Source organism: Nanorana parkeri, unplaced genomic scaffold, assembly GCF_000935625.1.
Source record: "Nanorana parkeri isolate BGI_ZX_2015 unplaced genomic scaffold, ASM93562v1 scaffold570, whole genome shotgun sequence".
Classification (NCBI taxonomy): domain Eukaryota; kingdom Metazoa; phylum Chordata; class Amphibia; order Anura; family Dicroglossidae; genus Nanorana; species Nanorana parkeri.
This window is the reverse complement of record NW_017306838.1, coordinates 73,301-89,066: the sequence shown is the minus strand read 5'-3', so window position 1 is coordinate 89,066 and position 15,766 is coordinate 73,301. Positions and strand designations below refer to the sequence as shown.

At 42.4% G+C, this 15,766-nt stretch overlaps 1 protein-coding gene across 1 annotated transcript in view; it reads left to right on the top strand.

Annotated features, from left to right (window-relative positions):
• TMEM159 (transmembrane protein 159) overlaps window positions 1-15,766 on the top strand; it is a 59,894-nt gene that overhangs the window by 12,967 nt on the left and 31,161 nt on the right. The window contains exon 2 of the mRNA XM_018562298.1: window positions 9,057-9,194. Within this exon, the coding sequence (XP_018417800.1) occupies window positions 9,102-9,194 (93 nt within the window). The 5' untranslated portion in view covers window positions 9,057-9,101. The remainder of the gene's footprint in view (window positions 1-9,056; window positions 9,195-15,766) is intronic.

Below are 15,766 nucleotides of genomic sequence, written 5' to 3'. Positions count from 1 at the left end.
AAATAATTATTATTTGTAGCCTAATGTTGTATAAAGTACTGTTGCAGCAATGCACAATGGGACCCTCTATAGAGGACTACAAATCTCAGCAGTACTTTATACAGAAATGCTATTGTTATATAAAGTATTGCTGGGATGTGTAGTCCTCTATAGCCTGTGCCATTCTGCATTGCTGTAAATATTAGGGACGCACCGATATATCGGCCGCCAAAAGATATAGCAGTGCATCTGTGCTTTCTTTCCTCCCCGCTGGGCGCTGCTCTGTGTCCCAGCGGGGAGGAGAGAAAGTGACAGCCGGCCGAGCGCTGCGGGAGGAGAGCGCTGTGTTTTTTTTTTTTTTGGGGGGGGGGCCCAAAAAAAAAGAAAACCTTGCACCAGGGCCCTTTGTTCCTTAGGTCCGCCACTGGTTGTAAGTGTTTACACTTGACAAGTCTGCTTTTAAAGCCCTTGCTAAAAAAAAATCTACTAATGCAATTGCTTGCTCGATCGCTGAAATGTATTGATTGCTCAATTTAACTAGGGGATGATGAAGAAGGTAAATTACTTTACTGTATTCCTCAGTCCCATAGTCTTCCCCTGCGCCATACAGCCGGTCCCCCAAAGGCGCTTCTCTTTGGAGCTTGATCAGTTGCAGGCTCTCTAACCTTATCATGTACAATGCAGGATCAGCGGTCCTTCATTTTATGTGAGGACGCTGAGGAACTGTCAACATCTGAGGAGCATTGGAGAGAAGTGAAGCACACCTACTGTTGGGGAGTGAGGAATTAGAAAAGTAATTCACCTTATTTATCAACCCCTAGACAATATGACCATTTAACCCGTGCAGGGTAGGGGGACACTGCATAGATATATTTTACACCAGACCAGAGTTTAGCTTTAGGACTAAATAAGTACGGTAGCTAGGCAGGGTGATAATTTAGAGCCTCACTCTTCCATATTTCCCTCCCATTATCTGAGCAACAAAATAGTTTGCAAGTACTGAAATGAGAGAAGAATTGCTTTATCCAGTATGTCCCATTTATAAAGACCTATTGGATTCTCATTTCCTTCTTCCTAGTGTAGTTTAAAGTAGAACTATGGGGTTAAGGCTTTTCCCCATAGTTCTCCTTAGGGTAAGGGGAGGACACAAACTGGCGTCCTCCCGTCACCCGAGGCTCAGTATACCGCGAGCTGTAGCTCGCGGTATACTGAGACGCTGCAGCTGAAGGAAAAGGAAAGGAAACATCGGAATACAAATGTAAGGCAATTCCATTGATGAAAAACAGTATTGAACCTGCAGTTGTTACTGAAAATGCAATGATAAAAACAATACTAATAGGGCATCAATATAAATGGTTTAGTGTTCTCTGTACAGGATTGTTAAATATGTCAGAGATATATAGATGTATAAAAATAAGTCTAATGGGGACATTATATTGTGAGCTGCTCTGGTGCAGAGACCAATGTAAATTGTTCTAAGTCCTCATTACAGCAACATAGAATATGTCAGTGCTATCTATTAGTATTAAAAGGAATGTGGACAGAAACACAGGTACAGTGTGCCTCTGATTTATCCCCCCCCCCCTTCCCCTCAACTCTCCCAGAGCAGCAGCAGCACTATCCCAGCCAGGCCTAGCCTTCCACTGTTTCTCCAGAGCTCCATTCTGCCTGCACCCAGCACTCCACTGAGGGAAGGATGGTAAGACCCAGAGGGGAGTCACATACCCTGATGATACCTGAGTGTGCGCTTGCTTTCCGTATCTTGCTGAACATCTCATTGCACAGGCCGCCATGACAGTGTCTCCTTACACTGCCGGAATGGCTGTCAAAATGACATCTTGGTACTGCACATGGCACTGAACAGCTGCTTTGCCAGCGTAATGTGCACATCTGAGCTGTTACTTTGACAGCTATCCCACAGTGAACCTCTTTTAGGATTTTGAGCATGAGAAGATTGGTGTACCCCCTATTCATTGAGCTGTACTGAGCACTTCCAGGTTCTTAGCATCGGAGTGCTGATGGGCAGAGACTAAAGCACAGAGAGCTTAGATGCACTATGGGGGTTCTGTGTCCCCAATCCTTATCTGACGGGCACAGAGTGGGCATCAGGGGCCTAATAGACTTCTGATACCATCATAAAGAAAACCTGACAGACAAAACAAATTGAAAAGAAGTACCCTCCGCACTTCTCACCTGTACATGCTGCCCACTGTCATTTCCCAGAACACTTATCCTGCACATACTACCCACTGTTATAGCCACTACAATCCTCACCTGTACATACTGACTGCCTCTATACCCTCTGCACTACCCTCTACACTCCTCTCCTGCACATACTGCCCACTATCATACCCTACACATAATGCCTGCTGTAATAAACTCCTGTTACTAGAAAGAGGAACATTTGTAGTTTATTTAAGCCTAAACAATTTCCTAATATCTATGCTTTTTCTCAACATGTGTGCTCGTTGAGGCTTTAGCATCAAAAAGACAGGCACACAATGATCAGATCAGCCCACTTATGAGTGTCAGTTTCAGAGCCTTTAAGCCCACTTTTTTTTTTTTTTCTTTAAAAAAAAAGCAGCAAAAACCTTCCAATGCAGCAGTACACCCAGAAATCACCACAAAGACATAAAAGAGTAATTGCAAATTAAATTCAGGTGTTATACATTGAAAAAGGCAGAGTAAATATTGAGCTTAGTGCATTGTCAAGAAAAATTACATCTGTACAACATGTAATAACCCAAGCTGCAAGTATAAGCAGCCAATAAAAACACGGTAGTGGGGCCTTCTGGCCCCCAGGTAATGTGGAGGTCAAGAACCATGGGAGCAATAATTGTTACTTTTTTTTTTTTTTAAATAACTGCGAAAAACAATTGTAACCAAAAGCAGAATATAGAGTACCAGCATTAACACACACTAGAAGAGTAAGGGTGTAATCATGTCACTGGCTTTAAAATAGATATCGCATGTTCCCAGGGGTAAGATGTGATGCCTATCAAAGCATTAGAGATTTACGAACATGCCATCCCAGGTTCACTTGGTTGCAGAATCTCACCTAAGTACATCCAGCCTTTTCAGTGTTCTTATAGGATTTTCCATGTAGTATACCTGAACATGCCCATAATTTCTTGAAGTTGAGTTTTAGCCAGTCTTTACTCACTTTTCATACTCACCATGGAACTGGTAGTTATATGCACAAATACAGCTTTAGTAGTAGTGATCCTCTGGGTAATGGAAGAGTCCTAGTTGAGCTTTTCTGGGACCTAAGTAAAATCGCTGCAACTCCAAGTGTGTTAAGGGACCCAGTTTGGCTAACCAGTGCCCAGGAAAGACTTACAGTATGTGGCTGCCAACATGAGGAGCAGGTTCTAGCAACCAAGCAATCTACTCGGAGGTGGTGTGTCTTTGTATTTTAAAGCACCCTGGCATCATGGTGACTGTGTTGTTGAAGAACCCCAGTGCAAAATTCACTTCTGACTCACAGAACCACAGCACTGGAGTATCTGGGGCTTAGAATGACTTAGAGTTTTGAGTTCTGTATATTTTGGGTACATTCAGTCTGCAGGACTCCCAGCCCATTACCAGACCACCTGCTGTCAGACCTTGACAATGAGGCACCTTGCCTGTTAACCATCCTATCAGCAGGGAGCCCTCTCAGGTAACATACTCAAGAATCAGGATTCCCAACCAACTCCCAGTATTCCGAACATATGGGCTATTCTGGTGCCACATGGACTATTAACTTGCTTAATATGAATTACTGGCTAAGGCCGTCCCCTATGCTGTGCTGGAATACCAGGGAACAATATGGACTTTGTCAGCTGGAATGCGTTAAAGCATCCTGAGAACGGTTAGAAACTACAGCATCTGCTGTTGGCACTGTGGTCCCTGGACCTGAAGTCAGAAGGCTCTATTCTGCTGCTTCCTGTAAACCAAGATCTCATTATCCTGCTAGTTGTGTGCTTCTGTTATGCCTGGTGTTGAGTGTTAGTCAGAGAACTCCTTTTTATTTCCCTAGCCAGGGTCAAGAGCCATTACCAGCAGGAATCCAAATGCCTCTCCAGCTTCTGTCTCCTTCTGGAGCCTTTTTACCACACAATATCACAAAGTCTAGGTGCCAGTTATACCTCATTTCGGACTATTCATCTGTTCATCTAGGGCTGTTTAGCATGTTTTAATATTTTTTACAGCATTGGCTGTGTATCCCTGGCTGGTGGCCCCTTTTAAGATGTGTAAGTTGCACAGCCCAGGCATTATCGAGGTTACGCCAAAGACGTTTCCTGCCCTCTGCTGGTGATGAATTGCTCAACAATGGACAAGAGGTTGATTGGTACATGACTGGGAAAGGGACATGATTGTCTTCATCGACAGCATGGGAACTTACGCTCACCCTCCAGAGACTAAAGGGGACAGACACACAAGGTGAGTAAGTTGCAGGCACATGCTGCTGAGGGGTGTGAATCCCACTAGGCACCAGGGAAATTCTGAAGACAAGTAGCAGCTTGCTCCCCAAAGTTCTACTCAGCTGCAGCTGGTCAGAGACCTCAACTTGCGACTGCAAAATACTCAACCACACAGGTTGTCTCTCTGGGACTCCTCCCCCCACCCAGAACAAGCCACACCGTCCACAGGCTGGCTACATACACTTTAGGAATCCTCTTGACCCAATGCTAATGTAAAACGCAAACACCATGATGAACGGGCCTCCTGACTAATGGAAGCAGGGCACACGTTTAGGAGGTGCTCCCTAGCCTATGTTTCTCAAATATGCAATGATGTGGAGTGTCACTGGCTATTGGACAAGATAGCAGAGCATGAGCCAACGTGTATCTAAACTCAAAAGCAAAAAAATAATATATTGCAGATTACCTATAAGATGGTTGCATTCATTTTCTTTTTTTAGGCTTTTTTTCCCCCCCTTAATTTTCATCTGGTGATCTGGGTAGAAAGTCTGTAATTTTTTAACTTTCTTTAACTGGCCAAGTTGTCTAGCAAAAGTGGCAAAAAGAGGGTTGAGACAAAACATTTAACACTGGCAGGGGTGCTTACAGTTTTCAGCTTTTATTCTTTCATATAAAGCCTTTATCCCAAAAGGAAAACAAACCTTTCGCTGTAACTGCTTAAAGTGTTAGCTGCAGTTTGTCTTTAATTTGTTAGTCAAGTCCATCTAAATTTGAAAATACACTTAACACTACCCTTTGCACAAGTTGACAATGCTGCTGTCCAAGTGGGGCTCCTTTCCTCCTCAAGAGAGTGGAGCCACCATAAGACAGGAAGTGTGCTACTGGACGGACTACCAGGTGAAAATAAAGTAGAAAAAAAAAATTAAAACTAATGCAGTCACCATAGTTAAGCACTGGTAACCTGCAGTATATTACATTTTGGATTTAGGTATGTTTTAAGTAGGTGCAAGAGGTGGTTCTCACAGGTTCTAAGGAAGGGGGCGTGGTGCCGGAAACGCGGCAACCTAGGCATACTGTGCTGTCACACAGGAACCATCATCTGTGCAGCTCTCGCATGCTGTGTCTTGCTTTTTGTTAAGACTGAGGATCAACCTTTGATTGTGAAGGCTCATTGTTATCTACTCGTTTGTGAGTATTCTATTTTTGCCATTTGCTTAATAAAAATGTATCTACACGAGGGAAGACGGCCCTTGTTTTTGTTTTTTCATTAGGTGGTCTCACTTACTTGAGGTTTCCTACAGCTAACTAATGGGTTCCCATGTTCTTACCCTATTTGTTTGCTTTTGGGGGGGAGGCAGGGGAGGTTTGGGAGGAAGACAGGGGAATGCGGTGTGCCTGGGGGAGGGGTGTACGACAGGCTTTTGAAAGGGGGGATGGGGGTCCGTGTTCCTGTTTGGACTTGCGTCCCTACTAACAGGCGGTGAGAGTGGGGCAGGCAGTGCGCAGGTGCCGAGAGAACCAAAGGAGAGCTGTAGATGGAGGAGTCAGAAGGAGGAGAGATGGTGAGAGATGCAAAAATCTTGCACCAGGGCCCTTTGCTCCTTAGGTCCGCCACTGAATCCAGACATCACCTTTTACAGCAGCTGCTCTACACGTATGTGTAAGATAGCTTATTGGCTTGGTATGTAGAACTCTAGGTCTTTCATATAGCAGCCCTCTAGATCAGGGCTCAAAATGTCCACCGTCTGCTCGCATTTGGCGAGTAAAAATAAAGTGAAGTGGAAATTTGGGTCTCCAAGTACCGGTCCGCAGGCCAACTCCGGCCCGCGAGCCGGTAGTATGTGACCCGCAGACAGCTGGCATGTCAGGCACACGGTCGCAGACCGCGTACCTGACTTGCGGGAGCAGCTTCACGGTCTGCATCTGTGTCGGATGCAGACCGCAGAGCAGCTCATGTCCGCTCTGGCTTCCTTCGGCCGGAGCTCTAACAGTTCTGAGCTCCCGCCGAAAGAATGTATGTGAGGAGGATCAATCCCAGTTTATCTGGGGGTGATTAGTGAGGTCTGCTGCATACCTCACTAATCACCCCCAGATAACCTGGGATCGATCCTGCTCACAGCCTCCTCCCTGCAAAGACGTGAACAGGTGAGGGGGCTCGGGGGGAGTGTATTATTATGTGTGTGTGGGGTGGTTAATAATGGGGAAGCATATTATTTTATGTGTGTGGGGGTGGTTAATAAGGGTGGAGTAAATTATTTTGTTTGTGGGGCGGGGGGCTTATAACGGTGGGGAGTGTATTCATTTTTGTGTGCGGGGGAATTTTATTATTTGGGAGGGGGGATGTGGTGGTGGTATAACGTTGAGAAGTGTATTATTGTGTTTTAAGCTACCCATACACCTTTTAAAACCACTGCATGACTTTTGTTGTGCGATGGTTGTAAGGTCATTAAAATCTTGTACGATCTGCCCATCTTGGACAGGCAGATCGAGGGACGGGCTTCCCAATATTGCAGTGTTGAGCGGGCAGTGTGCGCTTGCGCACAGCGGCCCGTGCGGCATTCGTCTTCCGACCACGCCACCAACCCGCCAAAATTCGTACGATTTTCGCCAGGTTTTCCAGCGTGCTTGGAAGACGAAAGTCGTACGACCTTACAGTAGAAGTGGTCGCACGCTGCCCATATACACCTGCCAATTATCGCACGATCGCAGGCTCACCCACAACTATCATACGATAATCGGCAGGTGTATGGACACCTTTAGTGTATGTGTATATTAGGCCCCATTCACACCTACAGTATATTTCAGGTCTGATTAGAGATTCCTGTGTCAGGAACTTGCGTTTTCCTGCAACAGGAATCCCTAATCTGCCGTTTACAAGTGGCAACTATCATAAGATAAGAAGTATCATAAGATTATTTAAGAGGGTGTGTTTAGGGGCGGAGTTAAGGCCGGGCCAGGGTAAGGGTTAGGTGGGGCAACTGGTGGCTAGTAACTCTTAAGGCCTGGCTAGTAGCTCAGGACTTGACATTTTGAGCCCTCCTCTAGATATTACTACCGTTTGGTTGGCTTGGGACAAGATGCTACCTAAGGATTTCCATTGTTACCTATTGATATGCTATGACGTTCTGGATCTGTGACTTTTGCTTCCCCACTAATTGTGAGGTATTTATACTTTTCTGTGGAGTTCCTGGGACAGCGGTGAACTCAAATCCCATGACAATGCACCCCAGCCCATCGTAGGAGTGTGATGAGAGGAAAAATGCAAACTGGATCTTCAGGGCAGCACTTACATGATGCTGTGCTTTGTATCTTCTCTCTTAGAAAGAGCTCATCAGAAGCCAGAAAACAACAGACTGCAAATTGCAAGCTCAGGTTCAGGACTATTCAAAAGAAAATGATACTTGCAACTCTAGGGATTTAGCAAGCAGGGCAGCTAGATACATCAGATCAGTGCCAGCATAAATATTAGATTACTGAGTGGGAAGACTGTCTCCCCTGACTCAATGAAAAGGGAAAATGTTCTTGTTTATTTGAATTGTAGATTAATAAAAGAAACTGCTTCGACAAGAAAAGGTTTTATGTTTAAATGTAAACAAAATAGATAATTTTTATAAGGGCATCAGGTAGACTTTCTTTATGTTGATTTTTTTTAAATGTCCTGGACACTGTAGATATGCAATAGAGCACAGGCATATTGGAGTGTGAGCATTTGAGGTCTCTATACCAACTAACTTTTTCGGTGTGGGGGTGGGTACAGATGACTCTTGGATTTTATTACAAAACTATACGTACACTGTGCAGTGCTATTTTAACCAGTGGTGTCACTAGATGGGTGCTGGGGTTGCGGCCTGTACCGGGTGACACCATTGGAAGGGGTGACACCAAAATGACTGACAGTCATTTTGGTATCACCCCCTCTGAAAAGTTGCACGAGAGAGGAGGGGACTCAGTTGCATACTTTATCCTGCCGGGTCAACATCCCCTCCTCTCTCTGCTGTTATCCATCACCAAAATGGGCACCAGCAGGCAACCGTGCGTGATGACGTTACGCACATGCGTGATGACAGAGCGGGGTGTCACCCGTTGGCCGGCTCGGGTGACACCACGCCTCTAGACGCCCCTGATTTTAACATTTACACAAACTCTAGCTTATAGATATTTTATATATAACTTAATTGGTCCAGCTTGGATCAATGTAAGTATAGATAAATTGTCCCTGGCAGGGCCACAGGGATCCCGTAAAACACTGTAGTAGGTGCAGCTTCTACAGTGTTACAGCAATTTTTCGGGTGGTTAAAGCACAGAGACCATTTAGTGAATGTATTTTTATGAATTGATAGTAGGTGTTATCTGATTACATAAGGGGCAGTGACATCATGCACTATTGCATTTATTATAAAGGTCTAGACATTGGTCCAAAAAGAGGGACAGCTGGGGAGGAAAGAGGGGCATAGAGATTTGGTTCCAAAAGAGGGACAGTCCCTCTAAATGATGGACTATGGGTAAATTAAAAAGTGAATCTCATTTCTGTAGGCTCCTGTTCTTCTTCTTTTGTAATGAAATTCCAAATTGTGCACATTAATGGTAAAATGTAGCTGTGAGACGACAATTTATTATAGATCATCCCATGCAAAAAGGAAGTAACCTAATTCCATTTTCTTCTAATTCCAGGAGGATTCCAACATTACCTGTTAATTGGAAACAAAACATTAAAAAATGACTAGTTCAGAAAGCTTCTATGGAGAGAAAATGCAGGAGCTACAGAAACAGCTTAATTCCGTTAAGCAGGCCATCAATACCAACTCCAAGGTTAGACATACATTATACGGTACTGTTCCTTAACCTGCACTTTTTCAGACATTCCTATTCAGATCATGTCAGGACAGAAAACATTCCCCTAGAGTGTTTTTATTAATCCTTGCAGTTAACGTCAAATTTGATGTGAGGTTTCACAGTACTACACTGATGTCCAACAGGGTCTAGGATGTACACACAGCAGAATCCCTTGAAGAAACCGGGACAAACTGCTCTGGGAAACTGCACTCAAACCCCAAGTATGAACACATCCAGGCAAATTGAGTCCTTGCAGGGTGGGAGGATGAATCCACGCCATTAATCCTAAGTGACTGAGGGTTCACATCAGGGAGCTCTTATTCTATAGGGACCATCTTAATATCCTGCCTCAAATCCAGACTCCCAAGTACTGAGGTGGAAGCTAAATGAGTCCTGAAGGATAGGTGAGGTTTGGAGCATGATCCCTCAACACTCTACAAGCCCCTAAAGAGAAAGGAGGGGGGATTTCCCTAACAATCAAGGAAGGAGCCACAATCGTGTTTGTTTGTAACCATTAGATACCAGCAATAGACACCGATGAGGCCATATCTGTTCGAAGCTTAAGTTGGGCCCCTCAACAGATTTCTTGCTGCAAGAGTCCAGTAAAATGACCTACAAGGAAACTCAGAAGGAAGTGTGAGTGAGGAACTGGGCCCATTTTCCTAAGTATCTGTTTCAGCTCAATGGCCTAGGTCCGGCAGCTACCCTCAAAAATCAGGCTCTCCAGGGTCACCTGGTTGGTGAAATCTGTTTGTAATCAGGCACTTGGGAGCGCCAAAACCACTCTTTAGAGTCCAATACACTACTTTATTGATTCCACATTATCAGCTAGATGACAGGTGATAGCCAACACAGGCCTGGTTCAATTGATGGGGCTAGCTTACAACTTTTTTTTTTTTGTCTGTGCCCCAACAACCTGTAGATGACAGTATAATCTAACTGTTTCTGAATTCCTGAGTCTCTCAATAAATTCAAAAAATAATAATTTGACAGTAAGTATAAAAATTATGTTTTTAAGACTCTTCATTTTAGATTAGTGGCAGATTTGCTCAAAGCATTGATTTCATCTTCATTCATTAAGCATCTAAATTAGGCTGGGAAATCAGTACTCGGCTTTCTTTTTAGTCCCTTATCAATTTGCTTACAACAGCAGCAGTGCTGAATATGGGAGAATCTTTTAGAGACTTTTCTACTTGAAAGTAGTTTCATGCAATTTATATGATTCCAGTGCTGCAGAGCCCTGTAATGACAGATGGCTGAGCCTGTGTCCTCATTGATATCATGTTTCCTTTTGAAGAACAGTACCTGGAGCTAGTGAAATTGTCAGTATGCTTCAGGTAGAAACTGATTAAAATGTATGCCTGTTTTAGAAGACAAAATGAGGTGCTAGAACCCAGTTCTGCAATTTGTCTGCTCTGCCTTGCTTTAAGTTTTCAGTACATGAGCATTGTGCCTACAGCCTGATTCCCCCCACCATTTTAGAAACCCTTGCTAGTCAAAAAGTGAATCAATGCCAAGCTTGGATTGCTGGCTCTATTTGCATATAAAATCATCACTTTACAGCAGCAGCCTACAGACGGTGGAAGGGTGTCAGATAATAGGTTTGCATGTTAACAGTTTACAAATACATTCAGTAAAGGGTTTTTTTATATTTTGCCATATGAAATCTGACAACTGCTGTCTTTTTCAAATACCTGACCTCATACACTGTCTTCCAACTACAAAGAATGTATAACAATGTTGAATAATAGAGCTCTAAGATGGAAATTGCCATGGGGCTCTGTTATTTAATACTGGTATGCACACTTTGTAACAAAGGGATCAGCATGTTAGATTTGGCAAACAATAATATGCTTTTTAAACAGACTGCAATATAGGAGCGAGCGACTGAAGCTAATACCCATATACCACCAGTTCCCCAAATTGTTTATTCTTCTAGTTTTTGTAACTGAGTTAATCTTAATGAGTTTGCTGCCAATTTTGCTGTCGCCATTGAACATCTTGTACATGAAAATCATATCCAACCTTAATCTCCTTACTTCCAACGTCAACATGTTTAAATGTATGAGCCTTGTCTCATAGTTCTGGTCCTCCATTCCCCTAATTAGTTTAGTTGCCCTCCGCTGGACCCTCTCCAGATCAAGGACATCTTTTCTTAATACTGGTGACCGAAACTGGACCGCGTACTCCAGGTGAGGCCGAACCAGTGATCTGTAAAGTGGCACAATTATAGACTTGTCTCTGTAGTACATCCCCCTTCTTAATACAGGACAAAACCCTACTTGCTTTGTTTACAGCAGCCTGGCACTGCAAACTACCCTTTAGTTTGTGGTCTACAATGACCCCCAAGTATTTTAAATTTTACCAAAAAATTGGGGTGATAATAAATGTTTCATAACATTTCATAGGGAAACGTTTTTTTTTCGTCAAAATTTAGGGTACTTTTTTTCAGTAATTTTTTCTTTTTAATATAGTAAATACTGAAAAATGGCCTGGCCAGGAAGGGGGTTTAACACCCTGGTCTTCAAGTGGTTAATAGTGTAGCCTGAGTAAAAGCTGAGATACAATTGTTTTTATGACTCGTATGCTTTATGAGAATTCACTAATCAGTTCTATAAAAATTGTTTACAATTTGTTGTGGCATTATGAAAATTCTGAACTTTATAGGACAGTCCGTTACTGGCATTTTCTGGTATGCTGGTCATGTAACATGGATGATAGCAAACTCCTTACTTCACAGCCAGGTATAACTTAACCTAAGAACATAAATATAGTATATTGTAGCTTACCAGTCCTTACATGTGGTGGCTGTATCAATTTGTAGGCTAAGTACAATTTCCTGCAAGAACAGAAAAATGCACATTGTTTGTGACAAAAATCTTGAGCTTTTGTACTGAACTGAAATGTTTTACAATGATGGATAACAGGGTTGCACAGATACCAAGTACATTACTCGGTACAAGTAAGAGTACATGTACTGATACATTTGAGCTCCAAGACTACACTAGAGAAAAATTAAAAAATTAGGAGGCAACTGTCATATGTAAGGAGCACACGGAGCTCCTGGGATTTGTACATCTCTGTTTTAATGTCTGCTTTTGTTTTTATAAATATAAATAAAGGGATGCACAGATACCAGTTTTGCGAGTATGAGTACTGGTACTTGCCGAGTACTTACAAGTACGAGTACTGATACATTTTTGTTTATTGTCATGTGACAGTTTTTCTAAAACAATACAGACTAATGATTTGGGGACAGTGGTGGAGTGCCAGAGACAGGTCCCAGCTGCAACTGCTGCAACCCTGGTAGTTCTCATGAAAATGCCAAGTATCTGTGCATCCCTAATAGATACTTAAGGCAGGTGCAACCTTGCTTCATTACATTTTTAAAATCTAGTACAGCTTGCATAGATGAAATAACTAAAAACATTTTTTAATATCCTTGGCATCTTAGGACATTTCAAATCCAAATTGCCTTGAACTGACTGCAATAGATCAGTCAATTAAAACACGAATAGGTGTTAAGAAAAATTGCATTATAATTTTCAACTAACTACTCTCGAATTGATTAAATCACATAAGGGGAATTTATCAAAACTGGAGCAGAGAAAACCTGGAGCAGTTGCCCAGGGCATCTAATCGGCTTCTCTCTTCAGTTTGTTCAGTTAAGATTTGAAAATAAAGGTGCCTATACACTGCACGATTATCGTACGAGAATCGTGGGAAATCCCGCGATCGTATGATAATCGCAAAGTGTATGGAAGGCGTGTGACCATTTCTACTGTACGGTCGAAGGTCTTCCGTCGAACAAGCGGGCTCGTTTCTCGGCAAGTTAGTGGCCTGCTTGTTCGACAACTGTCGAACGGGCCGGTGTGCGCACACTGCCCGTGTGCAGTCATCGGAAGCCCGCCCCTCATTGCAGTCATCAGAAGCCCGCCCCTCAGGGGGGCGGGCTTGCGATGATCGCAAGTACGATCTGCCTGTCCAAGATTGGCAGATCGTACGTTTTTTTAATTACTTTACAACCCTCGCAAGACAAAAGTCTTGCGAGGGTTGTAAAGCGTATGGCAACCTTTACAGAGATAAGCTGATTGGTTGCCCTGTGCAGCTGCTCCACATTTTGTCTGCTTCTGTCTTGATAAATTCCCCTCAAAGTGTTTTTAAATTTTGTGATTGATTCTTTAGATTGGACTATGTATCTAGATGGCACTGACAAGTATAGGAATTTCCTACACTCAGCAGCCTCTAGGGGCGCTAGTGCCTTGTAAACTGCATATAGCGAAGTGGAAGTTTTATAAATGAAGCCATATGATAAATGCATGTGCTCTTAGTTTTTGACACACATCTTAGTGATAGCAGGGGACACTTCATGTGGTCTGGATGAAATGCCCATGTAAAAATCGCTAACACATGGCTCTAAAAATCTGACTTTGCTGACATTTGAACACTGGTGCATTGAGTGCTTATCAATTTGCATTTATTAAATTCACTGTGAATTCGCTGCATGTGCAGTATGCTGTGACTGGTATGGGCGTATAGTAAATACTTTGAAGGTATGACTATGTTGCCAGTGTAAATGCAACAGCAGTACATTTTCATATGCTTTAGTAAATCAGACCCATAGACCTCCACGTTGGGAAGGAGCAGATCAGCACAACAATTGTGTAGCACTGCAAAGAAGAAAGCAGGGCCTGAGTATGTTTTGAGCAAATATGGTTGCTCCCATGTATATACAGTACAGTATGTATAATTACAGATTATACATAGAAACAAGGTTTTACATATATTTTTTTAAAATATTAAAATACTAATTAACTTCAAAAAATAAACCAGCAATGTCACCACTATAATATACAAAGCTTAAAGGTAGGAGAAAGCAGGAACAATATCTTAACACTTGAACTGGGCTTTCACTATTTTGTACAGTATATTACAATTGCCTACCACTTGTCTCTCATTCTAAACTAGTTTTCCAGGATTTGTACCTTTAGAAAAAAAACGCAGAAAATTGTATTGTGAGAATTTCAATCTGATGTGGAAGAACAATTGCCAAGTTATATGCGCAATAGGGAATGTTTGCTATCATCTGTTCTACTAATAGCTGTGGAAAGGCTACAATAGTCAGAATATTTTTCCATATAAAAATGTTTTTCTGTTATAACCTATTCCCATCCATTATGAATTCACTAGATGCAACAATATACATATTTCTTATATTTTTTATTTTTCTGTTTTATTATACTTATCTATATTTAGACTTTTTCCATTTTGAGTAAGTGTGACGATATTTAAGATGTGTTTTACACCATAGGGCTCCCTTTGCTGGGTTTAAACTGCCATGTTTGAGGTCTGTTTATAGTCTTGTACCACCTGCCATCTGAGCTATGGTTAGAGGTAGTACAAACTCAAGGGAGCTTGTAGCATTTGTCATGTGAAATTTTGTTAATTACTCTTTCAGCTAGTCATATATAAGAGAGACTGGCTCTTTTCCAATGTATTAATCCCTCTTGACTCGGCTTGTTCTCTGTCCAAAAGCTTGGCTTCTGCGTGGATGGTACAAAAATGTCTCTAAATTCCCAGACTGTATGATTGAGAGTATTGAAACGCTGAAAATTGTTTGATAGCAATTAAAATATTCTAGAACAAGTCGACATCCTTATCTACATATTTCCAAGTCAGTGACCAGAGGGTCAACTCAGAAAGGTAGGTACGTAATGGCATGCTACATGTTTCTCAAGCCAAGTTTTCTTTGAGGTTGCCTCCATTATTTCAAGTTCTTCTGCAGTTAGCAGCCGCAAGGGGGCACTGTTGGGGTCCAGGACAGGGTGTCCTAGTCTGTAGAGCACTTTTCCAGTCTCTTTGGTGACCAGGAGTTCTTCAGCCCTGCATTAGTAGTTGTAAAGTCTCTGATTTGCAGTGTGTGACATGAAACCCTGAGCTACTTTGTGTCTACACCCATTTCTTTTCAGGCTGCTTGGTAGCTTAGGTTACATGGTGCAAACATAGAGGAAGTGAAATTGCATCATGCATCATGGTTTTTTTTATCAAGCCAGCTTAGATGGAAGAATTTAGGGATAATTAGGCACTTTTGGCAATACAAACAGCCCTTCCCACAACTTAAGTCCTACATACTTAAAGTTAGGGCTGTACAACAGAGAGATCTGAACAGGGTGTTTTATATTGATAAGTTATAGGAAATACATTAGTGTTTGCATTGAACCTATGACCACAATAAAAATATTTTAATGAGCCTGTCCCCATGCTACACTTCGGCCTGAGCAGCCTATCACCAGTCTTGACCAGTTAGGTGGGCTTACCTAAGCCTATGCAAATACCAACCATTAGAAAGTCAATATTTTAAATAGTAAATTATTTAACTCTGCATTTCAGTGCTGATACCCACTGTCACTCTGAACACGGATGCTCCCTGCTTCATGCAGCGACTTCTGTTTTTTGAGGCACGATATATGGCAAGCAGCGGTCTATGATTTGAAAAGTACTGCTGTATGCACACGAAAGTGAGTTGAAGAGAAAATCTTGTGGGCTCC